General features: G+C 42.4%; 1 protein-coding gene across 7 annotated transcripts in view; it reads left to right on the top strand.

Annotated features, from left to right (window-relative positions):
- The window catches only part of RNF152 (ring finger protein 152), a 40,125-nt gene extending 17,033 nt beyond the window's left edge, over positions 1-23,092 (top strand). For 6 of the 7 annotated variants that reach the window (XM_052697951.1, XM_052697953.1, XM_052697950.1 and 3 more), the window contains exon 2: positions 18,668-23,092. In XM_052697951.1, coding sequence (XP_052553911.1) covers positions 18,800-19,411 — 612 coding nt within the window. In that variant the 5' untranslated portion in view covers positions 18,668-18,799 and the 3' untranslated portion in view covers positions 19,412-23,092. Of the gene's footprint in view, positions 1-3,528; positions 10,755-18,667 lie in introns of those variants that run through there. The other variant, XM_052697948.1, reaches the window with a different exon arrangement.
- Positions 23,093-24,377: the final 1,285 nt, after the last annotated feature.

Raw genomic sequence — 24,377 nt, 5'->3', positions numbered from 1 at the left:
TCATTGGAGCAGGGACAGGAACCCAGGTCTCTCTCATCCCTCATACTCACTTTTCCTTTCTGACCTGAATATTGAATTATGCACTTCAAAGTAGAATGGGTTCAGCAGGAGGCACTGGCAGAGCTCTGCTGAGCTGCTGAAATTGCTGGTACTTAAAACATTCATCTGGGAGAAAGGATAATAATATTATTATTTTGTCAGTTTGATGCTTAGTGAATGAAAGTTTCCTTCTGCAGTGAGTATAGAAGAACTCAGGTTCTTGCCTAGCCTTACTGAATCTTCCTGTGGCGCTTGGCTTGGGGAAGTCCTCAGCCTATTGCACAAAGATCAACTTGGAGAGAACAAATATTTGGTGCAGAATTTAGACCAGTTTTGATTTTCCTGATGCAGGTAAAGCTGAGACATGCAGTGATGGCTGTATTAATACTTTGAAATTTCTGCCCAGTGCGTAACTCCTGTTAGAAATGCTTCCTGAGTACAGCTCACAGACCCAGTATTGCAGCTAAGTATCTTTAAACCTTTTCTTGAGTAGTGCTCCCTATTTTTATTTTTTAACTAATGGTGGTGTAATCTTTGCAGAGAACTCAAGCTTGCAGGCAGCAGATTTACTTTCTTTGTTACCTTCCTCAAATCCTGCTGAGGCATCCACTGGTAGGAGATCATTGGTTTTAAGATAAAAGTAAAGGTGCTGATTCGTATTTTTTGTTGTTGTTTTTTGTTTGTTCGTTTGTTTGTTGCCTAAGGTTCTGCCTTGAGGAAGACCAAGTACTGGTTACCTCTTGGAGAGATGACTGTGGTTTAGGAACCAGCCCCTCATGTGGGTGAGCCAGTTTTGTGGCAGACCCATGCTAGACACAGACTGCTTCTTCAGCTGTATTGAAGCTCAGTGTATTTCTTTTTTCGTGAGTAAGGAGAAGAAAGCTTTGAAGAGAGCAGGTAGTCAGCAATACTGATGCTCTAGATTATTTAACAATTCTGAAATAATGGGGTTTATTAAGCTAGTTTGTTTGTACGTAGTTCTCTGAATCTTTCTTTCATTGCAGTAAGTTGCACTGGGATCTGGAGATGATGAGAAGGGACCATTTCTCCCCACGTTCAAGGAGATACTGTGTTTTGGCCTTACTGTCTTCCTAAGCCCTGACCCATTAAGATTCTAATTCCATGATGAGATTGGTTGCTTGCAGCACACAGAAGCCACGAGTCCCTCTAATTCTGTTTCACTTCAGGCTCAGGCACTGGGGCTGCAGAATGCTGCACATCGAGGTCTTTCTATCCTGCTAGGACAGTTAGGTTTAGTTAGGTGCAACCTAACTAAAGCCTTCAGCAATTCTGATGAATGAAGATTTAAAGATTCAGTCCTGCATAGTAGTGTTCTTTTAGATTAAAAACTGGAAGAACTGCATGACAAAGGATGGAGTCAGAATATCTTGCTATGTCAGAATGTGTAGCCTTAAGAACATTCCTTTATCAGAAAAAAAAAGCCTTCTGAGCAGCAATAGGGTGAAGCTGTTTGCCTCTTTAGTTAGTTTGACAGCTAGTGTGAAGATTCACCCTGCATTGCCTTCCGGAAATCTTTACAGCATCCAAGGTTTTGTCAGAAAGTTCATTGTTTTAGTTTATGGATGGAAGACAGACAACCGGTAACTAAAAATTAGATGGAACACCCTGGTTTAGGAATGTTAGCTCCATTTCCCATGGGAACTAATTGGCATGCTTTGTTTTCCCATTTCTTCCCTCTGGGCTTGGCTTTGTGGCTGACTTGCATCTCTTCTTTTCACACTGAGTTGCCCATTGTGGTTGTTGGAGATAAAATCTTGCTCGGAAATCCAATCTGTTTTGGTGATTGGAATCATGAGTCATCCCGTATGTAAAGACCCTGTGATAGTATGGGCAGTGTTTCACAGATCTGAAAACAAACTGCCAAATTTCCATCATTTAGTAGAAAGGCAATATTTTCTTTAGTATAGGTAACATAGTTATTCATTTCCTTCAATAAGGCATTCATTTGAAAATCCACGTTCTCCTTAAAACTCACTTATGACTAATTTTAAATCAGAACTTTGGCTTAATTTTCATGAGTAAAATATCATTTTTTAGGCACTTACAATAACAAACATGACAGCAGAATAATGGAATTTCTTTTAAGGTCTAAGTAGAGTGAGTACGAGATGGTGGTTTGATTTGCCTGAAGAGACTCCTTTTGCTGGTCTAGCATAAACATTTCTACATATTGAACAGAATGAGATTGGCAAAGGGAATGTGCTCAAATTACATATTAAACTTCAGATTTTACTTTTAACAAGGTAGATTACCTTGCCAAAATGGAAATCAACAGAAATACTGTGGTTGCAGTAATTGTGGCCTAATGGTATATATTCAGTCTATTAGAGTAAGCAATATATGAAGTTTAAACATGTCTAGAAGATAAAAGCTGGTCCATAATAGCCACTTGATAAGAAAATACTCAAGCAGTATTGCTCCCAAATTTGCTTTTAGTAAGTAGTCGGTTATTTTTACAAGGCCACTTAATGCTGTTACAGTTGGCTAATCAGCAACTCCCCTTCAAAAAAATGACCCTTTTAAAAGTCTTAAGGTGTACAGCAACTTGATCTCCTCATTCTCTCAATTTCATTATCTTCTGTCTTTCAGCTTAAAACCTCTTGGAAGCTGCCATTCTCTCTGTGCTACTACCATTAAAAAAAACCCCAAAACCACACAAGTAGTAGAAGCTGAATGGGAGTGTCAGTTGATCAAGAAGTTTAGGACACATCAGGATAATTTTGAGGTCATTATAAAAATCTAGTGGTTGCCTTTTTTGAAAGCTTTTGCTGAATTGTTTGAGATTTACCCTCCCTCTTCTTTCTCCAGAGGCTGGGAAGAGTGAAGCATTCTTCTCAAACAGAGCCAGTCACATATGTCGTGTTTGCTGCAAGTGGGACTGCTTGTGGGGTCGCCTGTTCTCCATTGGGAGGATCTGTGGTAAAAACCTATCCCAGATCTCCTCCTGAGAAGAATTACTGTGAAAGAGGCTTAGCCCAGTGCAGTACAGATGCTTCATGTGTGGGGATGACTGCCACAGAGAAAGGCTACCAGGACAGGACTCAGACTTGAAAGAATCATAGAAATGAGGCTTTAAGGAGACTGTTTATTTTCCTGCAGAATCTGTGTGATTATTTACATCCTATGAAAATAATCATAGATTTATATATGAAAAATACAAAACCAAATCATACTGGTGATCCTGAATGTGCTCGTAAATGGGCAAAACAATCCAGTGAAAAACATTTTATATAAGGGAATGTTCATTTTAAGAGGAAATAATGCCCATCTTCAGAAATAGTTTAGGGAAATATCCTCACACCGCATTCCAGTTCGGAGTCTTGATTTAGAGTCTGCATCTTCTCTTCGCTGATGCAGCCACATCCTTGGCCCAAGAAAGAGTAGATAGGGGGCTGCTAACAGTCTCATGCTGGTTAGAAGTTATGTAAGGGAAGAGTACCATTTTGTGACATTACTTTCATCTTTATGTCGAGCTGTTTGGAGCCAGCATGACCCAAACATGAGTGGTGAAGGCCAATGGAAGCATGTCCCCATAACCACAGGAATACTGTTGTAGACCTTGAAGAATCCCACTGTAGCTCAAACAGATGTGTTGCTGCTTTTTCCTCAAAGCCTATGTGTCGATAATCATGGGTTTCTCTCAGAACCTCACATCTCTTAAAATATAGCCATTATTATCATAGAGAAAAGTTTGAAAACATGACTCCTTCCCTTTAAGAAAGCAAACAAAACCTCGCTCTGTGTTTTCAGGAGCCTGACTCATCTTTCCCAATGCTTGGGTTACTTTCCTCCACTGCCCTCTCTTCTACTGGCTGAAACTCACTCTGGCCCATTGGATAAATTCTTATCTTTTTATGTTAATGAGTGGTTATGAAACAGGAACAAAAAAAAATTAAAGATCATGCACTGGCAATTTAATGAAGTGATAAGAATCTACAACTTTGTCCTTTAATAAGATTATAAAACTGTTGCTTTTTTTTTTTAAATGAAAGGAAATACAGAGGTGGCTGTAACCTATACGTGCACAATTATAAATCATAATATCATGCTGAGTTGGAATTTTAAAGGTCTCGATTTCTGGCACTTAGCGCTCACTTCTTTTGTGTGATTTTAAAAAATATACAGTGGCATTTTTCTATCAAGAAAGGACCGTGCATTTCGATGACCTTTACTGCATTCTTTAGAGGCCTTATGCAATCAGACATAAAGGAATGAAAAAATGTAATTTTTTTTTTTAAAAGGTCTTCAGCTTAATCCCATTACAGCTGCACTACTCCCAGCTAAGCAGCTGTGTTTTGCACTTGCACCACTATTATTCTGAGGAGTCCGAAAGTCTACTTGCAAAATCTGAGCTTGTTTGTGAAAAGAATATAGGTGGATAGAATGATATTCTTTAAAGCAAGAAGCTTTGTTCTGATATTTCGTCCCTCTTTGGTCCCTCCGCTCCATTAAATATATGATATTTTCTTCTTAATTTAAATTCAGACCTTTCAAAAAAATTGGCTGTTTTTATCTCTGTTGACTGCAGTCAGTACCAGGGAATTCTGTGTGCCTTTCTGAACCTGCTTGCCACCATTTGCCTATATTCTACTGCTTGGGAACACCAAAGCTCTGAAGAGTCCACGTTAATTGCAGTCTCCTTTGTCAGGAGAGGTTGCTCATTAGACAACACAGTTTGTTGTAGCGAAAAGAAAGCATAGAGAAGCCTAGGTACCCCTGAGTTCTGCTTCCGCATCAGGTGGGTGGAATGTCAAGTGGAACATCCATCTGCTTGGGGAGAGCTTGGAAACGGAGATCAAGTAAGTTCTTACAGCAATAACTGCAACGCTTGCTAACTTGGAAGTACTTCTGATGTCTCATGATAATCACCAGACAGTTACACGCTTCATTGCTGCTCCGTGTTTAAAATTGGTATGGGTTACAGTTCTGCTTCATGGCTGACTTTTCTACAGATTAATATTTTATGAGGCAAATCCACACTGGGATAGCTGCTAAGAAGGCAGAGTAAGCAAGAACAGTTGCCCTATTCCTCTTTCTTTGTCATCAGCCCATTCTAGTGTAGTAAAAGATATTTGCAAACTGTGGTGTGTGTATGATACGTGGATCTTGAGCTGAATCCTGCTTCTTCAGCTGGATAATATTGGTGACCAACAAGAAAAATGTTATGTGTTACTGCTTGCTGGGAATGAGTTGTGAATTCTAGATATGTATGAATTTCCAGAAACACAGTGAATATCACGTGGCATTAATTGTGGATGCTCTTCAAGGGGAACAGGTTGCTTTGCCTGATTTTGTTTGGTTTATGCATTGCTCATACCCACAGAGATGACCTTAAAGTTCAAAAGTTTTGTGTCTGTGTATATCTGGGGTCAATTTGTGGGGGAAGGTGCCAGAGATCCACTGACAAATACAGGAGAGGAAAAGTAATTACTTTCTGACAGACTTTTCTCCTACTTCTGCATAAACAGAAGGATCCCATGGTACAGATTTGCCTTTAAAGAAACTGTAAGTGGTAAGAATATCTGCTTTTTTTTTTTTTTTTTTGCATGAGGGATGAATATCTTCAGTATTGGTGTAGTTTTTAGATAATTCACGAGGACTTCTGATAAAACACAGACTTTTTTTCCCACCCAGTTGTATGACTTCAATGTTTTGACTCTAAACTTTTTCAGGGGAGGATGGTGTAGAAATGGTATCTTTGTCAGCTGAGTCATTTCATTAGGTCTCTTAAAATGAACTACTGTGCTTGATACCTGGAGTTAGACAAAACAACTAGCTTTAAAATTTCAGTTTCTAAAAGGAAAGCACAATCTTCCTGGGTTAAAAGGTACCATGTCCTCCTGTCCTTCCCTGGTTGCATGGTGTTTTAAAGGGTCTTGTTTTTAAGACTGATTGGGAGTTTTTCAACCAGGAGAAAAACAAACTAATTGCTCTTACGGTTACATGAGATCCTCAAAGACTGGGTGAGCCAGAGCTCTTTGAGTTGGATTTATTTCTTCTGGCTGATGAGGATACTAGACAGAGGCTTTCCTGCCAGTCAGCATTTAATTGGAAGAAGTGTCAGTTTGACTGAATTTGCTGCAGGAGGAGTGTGAGCGATGGGGTGAGGCAGAGGGCTCTGAGGAGGCTGGGAATCGACGCTGTGCCGCCAGGAGCCATCTGTAGAGATGCTTCATAGCCGTGCAGGCAAGGCTGTGGATGTTTTTGTATGTGTAGGGGAAGCTAAAAATAAACAGGAGGGAAAATGGTCTCTTAATCATTAGGGTGTGTTGTTTATTGTTGCTGTTTTAAAGCAGTAAAAGACAGCATTATTTCAGCTTGTTTGAAGGAGTTCAGGAGAGCAGTAGGACACAGAAAGAGGCTGCCAGTTCTCCATACACAGCATGGGTAAATGTCTCAGCCTGCCCAAAGGGTGCTTTCCCCTTTATGGAGCAAGCCATGAGCCCAGCACTTAGGATGTGCCGTGCACTGTGCTTTCAGACATGATTCCTCTTATACAGCGCAGTCATGGTTTTCAAAGGTGGGGCTGGAGGCATTTATTAGTCTCTGCTCTTTGGGAGCGAGAAAGGGAGATGGTCTTTAATCCAAACCAAACTTGAAGCCGGTAGCACAGCTGATTTGAACGGGCTTGCTTGGTCCTGCAAGCCTTGCTTCTCCGTGCTATGTATTCTGGAGTGCCATCTGCTGGCTGTTGCTCTGTTTAGCTCTGTTTTCAAGAAGCAGCTGTTCTAGGAGATTAAAGCTCACACCAAAGCTCGGGGGTGTTAGTAATAATAACAGCATTAACTATTTGTATTGATGCCTATATTGTTTTTTTTTTAATTGTCATAGCACTTAAGTACCCAATATATTGGCAAGGACTTCACCCTGACAGGTGCTCTGCAAACTCAGTGTGAAAGAACCCAGCACAAGTTCCACTGCATAAAAAAAATACAGAACACTGTATGAAGGAGTGGTTTAAAGTTCAGAGAATGATTTTCCCAGTAGATGCTGCTTTTTGGCAAAACACGAGACATAAAAAAGAGCATGTGTTTGATTTCTAAAGGAGTAATCATTAGAATGAAGGCACTTGACAAATGAAGTTACTTAAGCAAAAGTTAGGACAGTGCTGACCCAACTGTAAAAAGTAACAGTGATGTCAGTGAACTAAATAAATTGGAAATTCTTTTGGCTAGAAAGCAAGGGATGTTGTACTTTGTGGCGCAGCGCAAACCTGGGTCCAGAGTAAAGTATTTTTCATCCTAAATGTGACTTGATTCCATAATAGAGAAGAGAGATGTCTCGCATCTGCTTTGTCACATTGATTTTCAGTCTTACACTTCAACTGGTGTAAGTCGCATGGTTCCTGTGGCATTGCTTTGGCTGTAGGCATTGATATTTCCAGTGCTTCATAACCACTGTAAGGCACGCAGGAATTATTTTACCAAAATAGTATTAAGATCTGAACTGAATGGAATTAACTTTAATTCTGTGTAGGTATCTCCAATTCTGTTTCACATCTCCAGTGCTGCACTTCACAGTGTGACGAAACAGGCTTTTGGCCTTTCCTCCTTTCTTCCAGCAGTCTAAGTGGCACCTTTTTGGCTGGAAGTGCTGTTCTGTGTGATGCTACGTGTAATATGTGTTGGATGTATGTGGTGAAGCTTCTCTGATATGTGTTCATAAGCTGTTAGTGACTTTTTGGGATGTATTTTTGAGACTTGTGGGATGAGTGTGACTCTGAACTACCTGCCTTTCCAAATCAAGATCCTTTAGCTCTTCTATAAGAAACACCTCTAAAACCAGTAATCCCATCAAACAGTGAAGTCTTCAGGCTTTAATCACATCAGGGAATGTGACTTATATGATTAAAATGCCCCATGTTGTGGTTTTTTATTTTTGAGCCGGAATAAATGATTCTTTGCAAATGTGCAGCTATGAAACTACTGCTTAATAGTTGGGTGTATTTATCACTAGCATTCCCTAGGCTGTGAAGGAAAAAGAAAACATGGTGTATTGTCTGACTTAGACATTTGCAGTCAGCAGTGGGGTGGTGAGAGTAAATGGTACTTCTGTCTCATTCAGACTCTGACAACAGCAAGAAAATGTTATTCCAGAGTCGGTGCAAAAAGCTTTGTTTGCCCTTTGCTTTACCTAGGTAAAAATTTTTTCCTATGAAGGAAAACAGTCAAACTGAAATGAAAGCTAAAATGAGTTGACATTTTAATGGAAATTACTGTTTTTGCCCAGGGAGAAAGTATTTGCTTAATTTGATCTGAAACCACCGATGAATTTGTTTAATTTGAAACTGCATTTTTTAGTTAGCTGTAACTCAGAGTCTGAGTCCCAGGGAATCACGAGACTGGTTTGCAAGATAGAGACTGAAGTTCTGGGTGTTCTGGCTAATCAGAGTCTGAGGCTTCTGAAGTTGATGTTTTCAAGCTTTTCGCTGAATACTGAGCTGATTGTTGATAATCATGAGCCTAAGGGACTCAGTGTTGCTCTGTACAATTGGGATTGTGATGAAGTCTTGAGCATTAGCAATATTGTGCTCATTATCTTCTCAAAGCTTGTTCTGCTTGTTCTCAAAGATAATTCTGCAGAATTAGGCCCTAGATTAAGCAGCAAAGCAGTTTGCTTCATTTTGATTTTTTGTTCTAAGGTAACGTAACACCGTCCTTTCTCAGCATCTGCACTCCTTCATGCAGTGAATGCTGTATACTGTTAGATAAGTGCTGCCAAGTGGAGTGTTTTTCACACCAGGGTGTTTCTAAAGCAGCCAGACTTTGACTGGCAGAAGTATGATGGGTGATGTCTAGCCTGAACTTTGAAACTCGCTGTAAAGAATGAAATACAACCTGACAGAGCTTGGCAGGTCTGATAAACTCCTCACAGCTACAGAAGGTGAGTGGCTGTTAGGATTGAATACCTACCATCTCTGTGAAAGAAAGCAAAGATTTTGAGTAACATGAGCAAGAAGAGTTTATTTTCCCGTGCCTGAGCATTTGAGTGGCTGATGGCCAGTCTCCATTATGGCAAAACTGTCAGAGCAGAGAGGCTGGCAGCTCTGCAGCTTTGTGCTCGGTCTCTGGGGAGCTGTAATTTATCTCGGCCCACCTGAGAGGGTTGTGTGACATGCCAGTGCAGGCCCAGTTGCTGCCTGAGTTATCGTTGTTGGCCTCTAGGGTACCTTAGTGCTTAGCTGCAAGGTGACTCATCTTGCAAACTGTGCTGATTCACATGAGGCAATCCAGATTCTCTCACCTTATTCTAGTCTTCATCCTAGAAGACCATTCACGGAAATCATCTTTTTCCCACAGCCATGCCCATGTCTACTGGCATGAACGGGAGATCCAGGAACCCTTCCTGGCATTGGTTTGTTTCCTCCCTTATAGTCAGAAATTTTCCCTGATGGGACCAGGGCTTTGAATCTTTACATGCAACCAGTCAGGTTAGTTGCAGCTGTTCTCGGAAAATTGGGTTGTGTTTTGCCAGGTTGCCCATTTTCAGGGTGGTAAAGGAGGAGTGAAGGCTTCTGCCACTTAGAGATTTAGTGATCTGCCTGTGGCTGCTGACACCAGTTCTCTGTATTACTTATGCTGATGGATAGCGTGGTAAATATGTAAATGTACGACTGACCTCAAGAGCGTTTGTCATCCCATTAACTTCAGTGGCTAATGTCAGATCATTCACTTCATTACTTGGCTGCTCCAAACCTTGTGGAGTGTTTGTACTTATAGGTAGAACATGCAGTTGGGAAACCATTGGAAAAAGTTATTTATTCTCTTTAGCATGCCAGATCTTTTAGGGAGGATTTTACTCTTGTAAAGTCCTGATATATACAAGGAAAGCAGATTACCTAGAAATAGGAAGCCATGAATATGTATGCTGCTTGGGCTTGGCCTACCTCTGCTTGTGATCTGCATTTGCAGTGAGTGTTGGACTGTTCCCAAAACTCAGGCAGTGAATGTAGTATTAATATTATTAGCTGCCAGGAGTGCTACGGGGTGAATGATCAGTTTCCAATAAGCTTTTGGATTGGTTCCAGTTCCTTTTGGTGTAGTCTGCAAACTAGAATGACCAGTGCTGTGACCTGGGATAGTTGTGGCACTTATCAGAGGCTGTGAATGCATGAAGATCACAATTTGTCTGCATTAGGAAATGGCATTTTGTGGGTGACCTTGAGGAGCCATGCTAGCTGGTTATCGGCTGCTCTCTTGTGAAGATAAGCTCTTGGAAGTCATTCTTCTGTGTTATGACATCTGCTGCACCTTTTCTCTTGATAAACAGGGGACTTTACTCCCTTGCTCAGTAAATTTCAGGAGAAAGGTAAAAAGGTATAAAGCTCCCCTCTCAGTGCTGTCTCCCTTAAACCTTTCTCTTTCTTCGGGGTCTGCAGGACAGAAAAGAACTTCTTTATTATTATGAGGCTTTTAATGCGATGTTTTCCAATTGCTTAATCCCATCCTTTTCAGTGTAAAAGGGTGTATTGTTTTGATTCCCTTAGATCTCTTGCTTTTTTTCTGTTATTTGCTGAAGCAAAGGAAGAAACCTCCCCTACCCACACCCTCACAAAACACAGTCCAGCCCAGCCCTGGGGAGCAGTGCCGTGGCTGGGGCTACTGAGCAGTGTGGGTCTGAGCATCGCTTCCTCAGGAAGTCACACTTTGTGGGTCCTGTGTATGAGACAGAAACACAGAGCAGAGTTGCTTGAGGTAAGCGTGAAACGGGGTTTATAGTTTTCACACTATATAAACAGCATATGAAATGCGAATATTGATTCCTTTCTGTCTTCCTCTGTTTGAGCCAATATGCAGGCAGATTTTGACCTGATTTTATCAAAAATTACTTGGAGAGCTGCTCCATTCACTTCTCTAATAGTCGACTGCCTTAATACACTACTTCAAGCTGATTTCCAGTCGAGCGCCCACTGACCTGTATCAGTGAGAAGCATTTGAGTTTTATTTTATTTTATTTTATTTTATTTTATTTTATTTTATTTTATTTTATTTTATTTTATTTTTTGCATGGTGGTATTTTGTAATAGATTCTCAGGGGAGGGAGGGATGGAAGAATGTTTTAATTAAGTTTCTCTTCAGGTATCAGGCAAATTCTATCAATGGCAGATGAAGCATAAAGCTGTAATGGAAGAACAAATTTGTCGTTTTAAGTGATCAGTTGCTTTGTGGTCTCTCTCCCTCTACATTTTGAGTACCACAGAATCTCATCACATAGCCATAAATGAAAATCTTTTTTGGAAAGATGCTGCACTGCGAGTTACTTAGAACAAGTTTAATATCCACAGAGCAAGCTTTGCTCTTTGCTTGCATATAGCTGTGAGGTTCTGGAATTTGGCCTTTGTGGCTTAATTTGTGACATCACTTTAAATTAGGGAAGATACTTTAAATCTGCCCTTGCCAACCATCTGTTCCATGTGTCCTGGCCATCGATGACTAACCGTGTGGCTTTTAGTTAGGGAATGAGGAGAAGATTGCTTTTCTGCTGGGCCTCCGCCCCCATTCCTCTTTATGTCAGCTTGAGTGGCAAATGGATTTGTCACCTGGTGGTGAAGAAACCTGGCTTTTAATTCCTCTCACCTTAGGGTTTACCAGTGTGTCAGGCATAATTAAGAGCAGCCAAGAAAACTGATGAAGTGCTAACGGCCCTGCCAGAGTTACAGTGAGAATGAACTGCAAAAATGAGCGCTGCCACTTGAGATGCTTTGAACCCTGGAGTTTTTGTTCATTTTCATGTTGAGAGGGAACGCTTTATATCCTCTGCAGGAGAATTTCCAGATTTGGGATGTTTCATGACCAGGGTCGGATCTCATCCTGCCAATGCACTCCTCATGCAGGAAGAGAACTTCCATACAGCAGAAATGAGGAGGAATACCTCACAAGACTCTTTCTGGCCGGGCAGCTGTGCATGCAGGGATCTCTTGTGCTCTTCCAGGCTGGGAGCTGGAAGTTTCAGGGACCTATGGCTCTGGAGCAACTTGGCTTGTCACCTTGTAAATGCTGCTAACCTGGAAGCTCTGAGTTGGTGAGGAGCGTGTCAGACTCTATGGTCTGGTCCCCACGTTCAACTGCAAGAAGGGCTACTGAAGGGCTAAGAGGGCAGAAGAAATGTGCCTGAAATAGGCACATTTATCAGGAATATTTTGATTTCAAATAGCCTTTCCTCTGGTAAAACACTGCATGAAACTTTCTGCTGAGCGTGGCTGTACTGTTTTGACTCAGCAGTCAAAAACTGTACTCATCATTTGTTGACCAGGCACATTATGGGAGATTAGTAATGTTTGCTGTTGGAACAAAGTGCAGCTTATCCTGATCATATTTGACCAAAATAAAGTCTTTGGAGCTGGGAAATGTGGACGTGTCACAGTTTGCAAATAAAAGGAGGGAGCAGCAGAGCTTTTGAGGTGAGATGGAGCATTGTACAGCAAGTGAGTCTCTCTCTGTTTCTATGAAAACGCTAAAGACTGCTGTTTTCAGCTGATGTGGTTTTGCTCCAAAAATGTAAAGTTCTGCAACTGATTACAGTAGTGTGGTGGGCCTTTATGTCTCTGCTGTCTGTTGGAAGGGCTGGCTGGTGGCAATTCCTGAAGTAGATGCAGTGCATTAACATCTTGCAGCCAGGCTCTGTGATCCACTTCTGAATGCTCAGTGCCAGAGAGGGAGGCCAGCTGCTGTCCTGTTTAGTCTTTGCTATTGAGATCACTCAGAGCAGGTTCTTCGTCAGCGTGGATCCCCTGGCACAAGTTCATAGGATGTTGCAGGCTCATATTTCATAGTTTCATTCAGCGTTATTTTCTGTGGCTCTACGCATCCGAGAGTATGTATGCCTAGTTGTCATCTTGGCAAGGGTTGGAGTAAAGCTGAAGGATCAATGCCAGCATATGCTGGCTAAGGATTCGGTCAAATTAAAATGCTTTTGCTCTGCAGTATTTCTGTACCATTGTGAATAACAAAATGGAAAGGATAGTGGGTGTAGGCTGTCCATCTTAGGCGAAAGGTGCCTGGCAAATTAGTAATTCCCAAGAGAAAATTGAATTAAATTTGTTGTTTTATTGCTAACTTTGTGTTCCTCAAAATGCAGACATTGTCTCAGTCGCAGTTTGCATGATGTCTGCGGAGATGCTTTAACTTTTCGATCACAGGCTTTCATATTTTGCATGGTTTGGAATAATTGGTATGTTCAATGAACAGAAAATCTTGGACAGGACATGGAGATGCTGCCACATAGGAGCAATTAGGGGAATCAGGCGATTTTCTGAGCCTTGTTTCTGCGTTGCAAAAAAATAATCTGTCTAGAGTCTTCCACTCCTGCTTGCTGACTCATGAGGTGAGAAGTGGGGCAACCTGGGTGGTGTTTGCATGACCTTGGACCAACTACTTCATCTCTCTGCACTTCTTTTCTTAGATGATAAAAGGGTGTAATAATGATAATACTTCTCTCTTAACAAGGGTGTTGTGCTGAATAATTTAATTAATCTTTGTGCTGTTTCGGTTTCTATGGTAATTAGTGCTACAGAACAGCCTAAAAATAAATGGAATCGTTGAAGGATATTCAGAGAAAATCAAGTAGTATGTCCTAGGTATTTGCAACAGTCCCAAACACAAATCTGCTGAAAACATTGATAGATATTGAGTTTGTAGCAGAAATGCAACCAGATATTAATTATGTTCTTCCTATTCACTGTCAGCTTTAAGTGACTGCAGCAGGCATTTCTTTCCATGTCTGTGGGCAGAGGGCTTTTACAATTAGTTCCCCTCTGTGCTGCCCCTCCCTCTCCTTTCTAGCCTAAGGGCACCTGAACCCGGTGAATCTTTCTTCGTCATAAATCATAGACAGTAATCCATCACAGAATTCTTAATGAGTTTGGGGAGTTTTTGTAATGAACCTTCATTGAGAAAGGTGAAGTTTTATCAGTGCAGCGCCATGCTAGATGTCTGTTAGTAACCTTGCCATGCAGCAAGCACAGCGTGCCTAAACACATGCATAAGTATGTGCAAAGTTTTCGAGGCTTTCAGTGATCAGCTAACTACACCAGCGTGCCCCGGAGCCAGTCTTTAACAACATGATGCAATATTTAACCTTCGTTGAATTGTATTAAATTCCATGGGCATTATTAAAATATCTTTTTGTGGCTTTCATGCTGGTATAATTTGGAGCCTTAATAAGTTAGAAATATGTGTGAAGATAGTTCTTCATTCTCTGGTAGAGGCAGCACCCCTTCAAGACTGTGCTTTTCATTGCATGGTCCTTGGGGCTGTCCTTATACTGTGTTAACAGGCAGTGGTTTGTCATTGTTGTGTTCATGAACTTTTCCATCTCACATCCAGCGGATGTTTAATGTCCATCTTTGCGCCGCTTCCAAAAATAACTGCCTTTTCTGCTTGCTTTATAGTTAGTGTTTGTGCCAACATTCTTTGCAGCAAACCCAATTTTAATCAAACCTCTTTGCTTTCTCTTTCCTCTCCCTGTAGCTGTGTTGCATTAGCTGAAGAAACCTTTTGTTCGCCTTGTGCAACACCTCTCTGCATTGTGTTGGGAAGCTGGGAGCTGCAGTAAATGCCCTTTCCCCCTTTGATATCTTGGGAAGCAGGGCGCCAGTGCTACAGCATGCCTGGCATCACCCAAAAAAAGAGTTTGAGGCCCTGCCTCAGCCTTTGACAAGGTATTGGGAGAGCAGATGGCATGAATGACAAACAGCTGAGAGCCGTGTTTTATTCTCCAGAGCTTTGTGTCCGTGTTGCTTTCAAGTCGTGGTATTTTCTCAAATCTTTAAGACTCCTCAGAGGTGCAGCCCCAGTCTGCAAGGTGGGCCTCTGTGTCATGCTCTGAGCCACCTGCAGTTCATTACTTTCTCAGGTTCCTCCCTGGCTCTCTTCTCCTGAGAGCAGACTCTATTGCTATGTGTTAATCTCTCCTTGCAGTGGCCATCAGCAGTCCTTTGGAAGTCGGCCGCAGTAAGGATGAAGGGGTAGGCAGGGGGGTTTCCTGATGCTGCTTTGCAGGTCTGTCTCCTCTCACTTCCTCTGCTGCTGCTGCACCTGTCTGATACTTGAATTTTGGAGCATTTTTCATACTCCGTTAATTTTTGTTTGTATTGCTAGGTAGATCTCAGCACTGAAGAGCTCCAGTTGCTGTCAGATTTATGCCAGGTGGAGTTACTAATTGCAGTTGCACTTACCTTTTTCTGTGAATGTCGTGTTCCCCAGCCCTTCCTTGCACATGCATGCCTGTATCCATACACAACACTGTCTCTCTTAAAGCCCCACAGAGCATTTTCTAAATTTTTTTTCCCCACAGTTTTCCTGCCAGCAGCCCCTGTGGCTCCCACTGTGTGACAAACACAAAGCCTGGCTGCTTCTTGGTTTTTGGGCTCGAAGCACCAGAAGGAGTGCATCTGAGTGAGCTCTGAGCAAGGTACTCACTTGTGATAGCTCAGTACTTCCAGCTAGCACAGAGCTGTTGATCACAGACCCAACAGCTCAGCCTTCCATCCAGGAGATTACTGCAGCATTAACTCTTTGCTCAGCTATTGAAATAAAGTGGTAGAAAAGTACCAGGAGAGTTGGTGTGGCTTTGTCCTTTCTAACCGCATGCGGTAGAATGAAGCAAATAGTACTGTGTGCTTTAATTCTTACTATAGGTGATGGCTTGACTTTCTTCTATGCCTTTCAGTGTGGTTGGGAGTGAAGTTGCATTTTACTCACCAAACTAAATACGTGAACTGTGGGAAAGGCAACCTCATCAGCGTCTGCGAAGACCGATGGGTTAGATGGCTGTTAGATGGCTGCCATTTAACTTGTCCTTAGACATGTTCTGAAGGAATCATACTAGCCTTCGCTTACAGGATGTCACCAATGATCAGTCATAGTATATCTCTGGTTGTTACTTGAGGCATTGTGGGAAAGAAACGTTGTGATTTGAAATAGGCATATGCATCATGCAGCCTTGCTCTTCACAACAGTGTTTGTGATTAAGCATGTAACTTGGTTGGAAGTGACTGTTTCTTTGATTTAACACCAGATCAAAATGGGGCTGTCATGGTCACAGTGTGTTCTGCAGGTATACTGAAGAATCATAGAATATCCCGAGCTAGAAGAGACCTGCAAGGATCGTTGAGCCCAAACATCACGCAGGTCCTAGGTCCCATCACACCCTTTCAATTTGACTCCACTCTTTCTTTGTTTGTTTTTTCTCCTTTCGTTCCCTTAAGTACCATCAGTGCTTTGTAACTTGGATCTCTTGGATAAGTGCCTCACACCATTGCTTAGCATTCAGACCAGGTCTTTTTGCTGGAATGGATGTTTTTGTTTTTCTTGAACACTCTTTGCTTGGAGGTGACTTTTATTTCGTTTTTCAGTTCTGAATATCTTACTTCTTTCTCTCCTCGCACTGATCTTCTGCCTTAAGAATGTAACTGCAACAGGGATGGAGGGCTCGATAGCATATGAATATATAACTCCTGTACAAGGATAGGAAGTCAGAAAAAAATGAGCACGATCTCAATTGCTTGAAGATCAATAGAAACTATTTTACTTGAGCGCTGTAACTGGAGAGAAGTTGTTACAGGTGATAATTAAATGGGATCAGAGAATTTCAGTGGTCTCATAATAATATTCTACCTCTCATAATGGTATTGCAGTATTATTATAAAGTTTTTTAAACAGTTTTGCATATACCGAGGGCTATCCCTAGGACATTAGAGTTGCATCTTTTAATGTCTGAGCTCATTTGCCAGAGAGAGTGCGTGACTGTGAAGAATTTGTATAAAATTGCTGGATCACATGTGGTTGATTGGAAACTGGGTCTGGTGACTTGAGTTCCTGTTAACTTGTTTTTCTAATCTGGCCTTTCCCTCTCACTCTTTTTCAGCTAGGAGGTGCCTCGCTCTTCCATTTTTCTTGTTCATGTACATACCAGTCTTTTGAAGATCCTTTCTTTCAGTCTTCCTTGTGCCTGCCTTTGCCTTAAGGATGTGGAGATAGTGATGCAAAAGATCGGTCCTTTCCTCTTTTTCTGCTCCTTTCCCTTGGTTATAGCCTGCACGTGAGCTGTGAATGCAGAGCCCCTTCCATGGCAGTGTGTGGTTCCTTCTGCATGTGGGGTATCTTTTAAAGCCTTGTGCAGTGTACACCTGGTGCTTGGGCATCTTGTCCCAGTCCCTGCACAGGCTTCACACTGATCAGGGTCTTAGGCAAAGCATCCCAAAATGCTCATTCCCACAGCTAGAACGTGGCTTTTCTCACAAGCTCCAGCTTTCATAACCTCAGCCCCTTCTGCCTCCTGAGTCACTGCATGTTTGTTGAAGCATTTTGTGAGCCAAAATCTACTGCTGTTACAAAATCGGCAGCAGGGCCAGTGCTGCCAGCCAGTGACAAGTCATTAGCATCTGAAGAGATGACGCGTATTTTGTTTTCCCAGCTCAAATATTGGCAGGATGTGGGACGTTGTAGTCCAGAGGCCTACCCTGCATTGCAAACCCCGTGTTTATGCCTGGTTTGTCTTGAATGACGTTATTTCTGTTCTGCTGGTGTCACCTATTGATTAGTGTGTTGCACCCCAGTTGCTATGACCTGGAGGAAAGAAAAAGAAAGAATACTGTGGAAGAGAAAAAATCATGCAACAGCCGTGATGTTAACTCTTTTGCATATAACGTTGTGATAAGAGACAATCAAGGTCCCCACGCAGATATTTTGGATTTGTTTTCTTGTATTATCTGGATGCAAATTTGATCTGATACATCTTCAAACAGAGTGAGGAAGGCGGAGCAAAAAGTTGTAAAATATATCTCTCCTTCATATTTACATGCGTTGCAGAGGCTGAAATCAAACAAGGCTAAACAACTTGCTGTGGAAGTAAATACAGCTGCCTCTTTTTGCTTAGCTGTAAGGAATAAGTGGGAAGTGCAAGGAATCCTTTTTTAATGACTAGCTAAGAACAAGGTCAGCAGCAGCTTGCTTTCAGTGCTGTGCATTCTTCATGCTGTGCTGCAGTCCTGGGTTCTCAGCAGAGCCTTTCACCTCAGGGGATGCCTTTGTCAGGGATGAGGTTTATTTCACAAGCTGTTCGTCTAACCTAGCCCACAGTTAATTTAACTGAAGAACTTGCCATTTCTTTCTGTTGTGCACAAGCGTGGGTGTTTCGATGTAGTTAGGTGGTTGCTCATTCATAGATGTGTTTGAACTTCGGAAGCCTGTGGAAATGCATCTGTTTAAACATTTTTTTCCTTCCACCTTGCATACAGACTTAGTGGTTGAACCAAATGGCTAAAAGTTTTAGAGGGCAAAATGAGAAGAATTGTTATGGTGCAGAAAGGGCTGAAAGAAAGTTCTGAAAATATGAGGTGGATGCTGAAGGACCTGCTTTGTGCCTCTCCTTTCAAGGGAATAAATATGAGTAGAAGTCTGAAGGGTTGATAGTGATTTTATAACTGCAAGAAAAGGGTGAATGCTGGCTATCACGACTGGTTTGGTAAAGCTGACAAAATAATACTTGCTTGTTTAGAGTTGCAGATTTGTTTCTCTTGCCACCTTACAAATTCACCTGTAGCTAGGCTTGTGTTTCCTCACGTTCCTGTCAGTAACCAACTTATTCACGTTTCTGTTTGCCTCAGGTGCTGAAGAGCTGGAGGTTTCCCTGCGCTTTTCCCAGCCTTCTTGAGAAGAAGCGGTTGAAGGTGTCTGTGGGACACTGTGTCCAGACCCCTACCAGGCTGGCAGTGCCTCGCTGCGCCGTGCCAGCCACCATGGAGACGCTGTCCCAGGACTCCCTGCTGGAGTGCCAGATTTGCTTCAACTACTACAGCCCGCGCAGGCGGCCCAAGCTGCTGGACTGCAAGCACACGTGCTGCTCGGTGTGCTTGCAGCAGATGAGGACCAGCCAGAAGGACCTGCGGTGTCCCTGGTGCCGTGGCATCACCAAGCTGCCGCCGGGCTACTCTGTGTCACAGCTGCCTGACGACCCCGAGGTGATCGCCGTCATCGCCATCCCCCACACCTCTGAGCACACCCCTGTCTTCATCAAACTCCCCAGCAACGGGTGCTACATGCTGCCCCTGCCCCTCTCCAAGGAGAGGGCTATGCTGCCGGGAGACGTCGGCTGTCGCCTCCTGCCTGGCAGCCAGCAGAAGTCCCTGGCGGTGGTGACGATCCCGGCCGAGCAGCAGCCGCTGCAGGGTGGCCTTCCTGCTGAGGCAGGTGCAGAGGAGCCTGACCGCAGAGGCGTGGTGAAAAGCTCCACCTGGTCGGGGGTTTGCACTGTGATCCTGGTGGCCTGCGTCTTGGTCTTTCTCCTGGGCATCGTCCTCCACAACATGTCATGCATTTCCAAGCGCTTCACGGTGATCTCATGCGGCTGAGGGGTGTGGGGCTGCCCCGGGGTTGCTCACCCAGGGCTTGGGTTGGTGGTGGTGGTGGTATCGAGTGAGACAATTCACCGAAACTTTGGCCGATGACTGCAGGACACTTTGTTCCCAGATGGTGGTGCACCAGCCTGGCCACAGCCCTCGGCACCAGTGGAGAAACCTATGTCCAGTGTCTGATGGGAACGGCAACGAGAAGGACTGCATGCGTCACCATAATCATTTATCAAGGGGACTGTAATTTATGGCAGTTTTTATTGTGTTATGAGATTAAAGACATCTGTGTAGCTGGTTGTACTGTAAAGTATGCAGTATGAGCTCTTCTCTAACCGCAGTAGCTCAAAATCAGAACTGCTCCATGTAGAATTGAAGGAGAACTGGCCTGTGACTCAGTGAAAAGTGTTCGATACCAACCCACACGTGTTATTTTTTAACTGGGGGGAAGGGGAGACTTGTAAAACAGAAATCATTTAGTTGGTAAGACATTTTCTATGTTTTAAGCTGCACATTAATTAAACTAAGTTAGGAGGTTGTACAATAGTTTTTAAAAGGAAACATTTTACAAGCAATTGTTTGGTTCTGTGGTATGTGGTTTTTTGCCTGTGTCTGATTTTCCCCACTGTTTTCGGCTATGGGGAAGTGACACTTAAGAATCTTCTATTTGAAGGAGGTTCTGAGCAGGGAAGCAAAGTGAGCCTAGGAGGAATACTTAACAATGCAGCCAAACATTTCTGCCTAACCCACTTCACATGAAGAATGGCTCTGAATGGTGAACATTACTGTTTTACCTCTGATCTGGCAAGTGGGCTTCCTGCAGAGTTGGCCTTAATGGCTATTAGTGAAGAAGTGGGTCATGAGAAGTCCTAGGACTCCTTCCTGCAAGGACATGACAGCAATTTGTTCTTCCTTTTCTTTTTCTGGAGGTTGGGTTTTCTTTCTTTTTTTTTTTCTTTTTTTTTTAGAGAAATATACACCTATTTTGCCTCCCTATCTCACAGGAGATACAGCTGCACACCCATGGGTGGTATGAGAAAGAAGTTGCTGTAAGGAAGCCTCACCATGGACCTTTCTGTGCAATCTTTATGCTTTTGTATAAGAGGCAATGACAGAGCTGGAAGAAGAACACAGGTCAGCCGAACCCTCTTCTGGGTTGTGCTGTCCCTCATTAATCAGTGTAGCTGTCCAGGTGTTAAAATGCATAGGTGAGCATGATGTAGACCTTTTGCCACACTTCATACGAATGTTGGTCTTTGTTATGACAGATATGAAGAAAAAGCACAGGAAATATCCCTACCCACCTATGAATGTCCTAATTTCCCAATTATTTGCAGTTCTCTATTTAGATTGAGCCAAATTCCTGAACCTGCATTTCAGCAGCGCCTTGCTCCACTAGATTTAGTACTGTTTGTAGCTTATATGGAGCTCTGTGTGAGTTGCTAAGTGTGAATGCTGAAATCTGTGAGATTTAAGGATCAGATGGAGAGATACATAGCAGGCCTTTACTAAGACAGAAAATTCTATTGATCAGCACTGGTTCTTTCTGCAAGTACAAAGTATGAGCAGTTGCCTACGTGTAATCTCCCCGAAGAGCGACTTGTCTACCCAGTGCTCTCTCTAGTAATTAGTTAGAGATTGTTCAAGGTCGTATTATAACAACAGAGAACATAATTTTGACTGTACAGTGCCAAGGTTGGCCTTGTAGATGGTGGTGGTTTTCTGATTTTGTTTCTGGTTCACAGTAAACATTCTTAACTAGAAATTTCAAGAACATACCTCTGACTTAGTGCTGGATTTCTTTCCCTCCTCTTTCCCACACCACCATTTTCTTCCTTAATTTCTGTTAACTGCAGGATAGCATAAACATATGGTGCTTAATTGTTGTGGTATACGTATGGTCACGTTTGGAGAGGAACAGTCATATACATAGCACAGAAAAAAAAACATTATCCTCAGATAACAAATGCAATGCCTTTTTTTTTTGTGCAAGGTGATGTGCAGTATGCCTTGAACTTATGAGAATTGTAATGCATCGACATCATTCAGCAGCACATTTGATTTCTTTGCAGTAAAGAATGACAGGAATTCTAAAATGTGTCTGTGAACGTGTTAATCACTTGTTCCCTGTAATCAGCCAGGTTTCTGGTAACATCCACACTCTACTGCTTATTGTGTAAACAAAAGCCAGTTCACCAAAAACTCTTGCCTTTATAGACTCATAGGGAAGTGACTAAATACAGGACTCAGGCCTCTACTGCCTTATCCCCTGTAGCAGTTCATGCTTATACCAGGAGTACATAGCGTAGCTGGGAGGTGCTCTGAGAACAGCATGGAAGCTTTTGGCATCAACTTCTGCATATCCAAGATGTTCATGACTGCATAAAGACACGAAGCAGTCAGAGAGCAGGAGATAACAGCTCTAACCCTAACCTTGTGCTGCCCTTGGAGCTCTTGAGGCCAAGGTTTCTCTGCATTGCACAGAAGTTGTCTTGAAAACTGCCCCTCTTCATCCCCACATGGAGAGTGCATTATGAAGGAGCAACCAGAAATTAGGTTAAAATACCACACTGCATAGCACATTATACAACAGGCAGAAATGGAGTTTATCTGGTGTTGATGACGTACTGTATTAGCAGAATACCATCGCGTGTTACGTAATGCAGTGCATTGTTTTGTTTGTATGAATTTCCTGTACTTTTATGCCTGCTGAAATGCATGTTTGACCTATTTTCTGATCCAGCCATTTACCTGCTTACGGCCTTGTGTACGAGCAATAAGGGAAACCTCAAGATTTTTGTCTGCGTGTGCGGTGTGTACGTTAATTCCTTCTTTTTAACAGAAATTCAAGAGATGTTTTTGTTCTGGCTTTAGACTGTGACTCTCATTTTAAAGTTGCAGCTGCCACGTCGTGTCGGATCACCTCACGTATCTGCTGACTTATAAGAAGAGAACTGAATAGTTTGTTGTCATGTGCAGGGTTAAAAATGCTTCTCAAGTATGTCAGTAGTCATCCCGCGTTCCACGGTCCAATTCCTGGCATTGAAAAGTACTGCTATAACCAGAGTTTGGATCAGTTTTGTTCTTTTTTGGTTTTTAAAAAAGCATTCTTGTCTTTGTATGTTTTTTTCTGTGGGAGACATTTGGACTTGTGTGAAAATCATTGAGTTCTGGGCTAATTTTTGTTGCCTGCTGTCCAGTAAGAAGTCAAAGTCACTGCTGAATTCCACCAAACAAAAAAGAGACTTAACTGTGACTCCAGTGCTGTCTGAGCGGCCAAAAATTATACCGAAAGTGGTTGTGGGAAATTACAAATGCATTTTTTAGAACAAATTACTCTGTGAATGTGTATTTAATGGCTTGTTTAGTGGGAAGAATATGTGCGTTGGGGTCCAGCTTCTTCGTTATCCCAGAACACCCCGACTTCCATTTTTGGCTTGTGCTTTCCTGGCAAACAGACTTTAGGATTCACTCTGTGAAATTTGGTTCAGTGAATTTTAAAAATTCAAAATATGCAATTTTGGTATGTGGGATTTCTTTTAGGAAATTGTGCTCAGTAATTCTTCATGCTTAACCACGATGTAAAGGAGTCTGAATGTTTTGTGAACATGGAGCAATCATGAGCCCAAAGTTTCATCTTTATTAATGAAGCTCTGTCTGAATAAAACATTAGCAGGAAAAGAATGATATTGAATGAATTATGTTACCTCTGTTACTTTGCTGTCAAAGAGCGTGGATGGGAATTTGGCAGAGTTGCTGTTTTTTTATGAGGGGTTGGCTGAAATTCGAGTCTTAGTGTTTTAAGGCAAAGTGTTAAGTGTGGGTTGTAGTAAATGATAAAAGGAGTTTCACATTTAATTACCACGGAATATGAAATTAGAGCTGAAGACTACGCAGCCATGCAACAGATTTTTCTATCTGATTAATCAGATGATTTAAAAGTATTAAGTACACTTCGTGCTCATGGGAGTGAGGGGCTGTTGGCCTTGCCTTGACATGCATTTCACTGATGGGGACCTGGCTTTGCCCTCCCAGTCGTGGTAATGCTGTGAGCCATGAGCCCTGGGCCACCTTTGTCATAGGTCTTCTGAAACAAGTGTGGCTGACTTTGGACTGGTTTTGGTACATTCATGATGGAGCTAAAATGAAAGAAAAAAATTAATACCCAATTTCCTTATCCTGGTTGCACATATAGCGTGGCTTGAGATTTGTCTTTTTCCAGACTTCTTCTGTGCTTGGATAAAGGCAAAGCAAGGATGGAGGGAAGAAGAGGTTGCATGGGAACAAATGAGTTCTGGTGTCATCCAGGAGGCTGTTGAAGTATCAGCTGGCCCTGGAAGCAACGTTTTTATGCCTGAGCTTCAGCAGGGTGAGATGGCCTGGCAATGCTGCAGTGGATTTACAGCACGTTTTAGTGACCTTTCCCATGCTGTATGCTGTCCGTGGGCTTGACAGCTGGGGCTGTTCTGTTCTTTCTCTTTGTCACTTTGCCTCTTGCATGCCTGTGTCAACAAACAAAGCTGCTTGCTTCATCCTCAAGTTGAATGATTTTGCAGACGTTTCTGAAGTTGCCCTGAGCATTTTTAATGAAAAAAAATACCTTCAAAGTTCAGTGGAATTTAAGGCTTAATAAATGCATTCTTGTTTTTCAAGTGTTTCCTAATGCTTCAATAAATTTCTCATTTCAGCTCTAAGTAAATCCTATAATTTTTGTGCTAACAGGTTCCTATACGTCTGAAGCAATTCACAGAGACTAGATGAGATCCACAGCCAAAAAAAACCCAACAATTTCCTATCCTTCCCACAGTCCCCTTCAGATCTACACAAGCCTGTTTTCCCCCTCCTCATTTGTACCAGCCTGAGGCACCTAAGCATGGCAATGAGATGGAGACTTGTGGGAATGTACTGACACCCTGCATGTATGAGCATGGAGAAGTGTTGCCATGCTCAAGGGTGGAGGGTAAGCACA

The sequence above is a fragment of the Tympanuchus pallidicinctus genome, unplaced genomic scaffold (assembly GCF_026119805.1).
Source record: "Tympanuchus pallidicinctus isolate F22 unplaced genomic scaffold, pur_lepc_1.0 scaffold31, whole genome shotgun sequence".
Lineage (NCBI taxonomy): Eukaryota > Metazoa > Chordata > Aves > Galliformes > Phasianidae > Tympanuchus > Tympanuchus pallidicinctus.
Note: the sequence above shows the minus strand (reverse complement) of the source record. Positions and strands in the feature narration are given on the sequence as shown.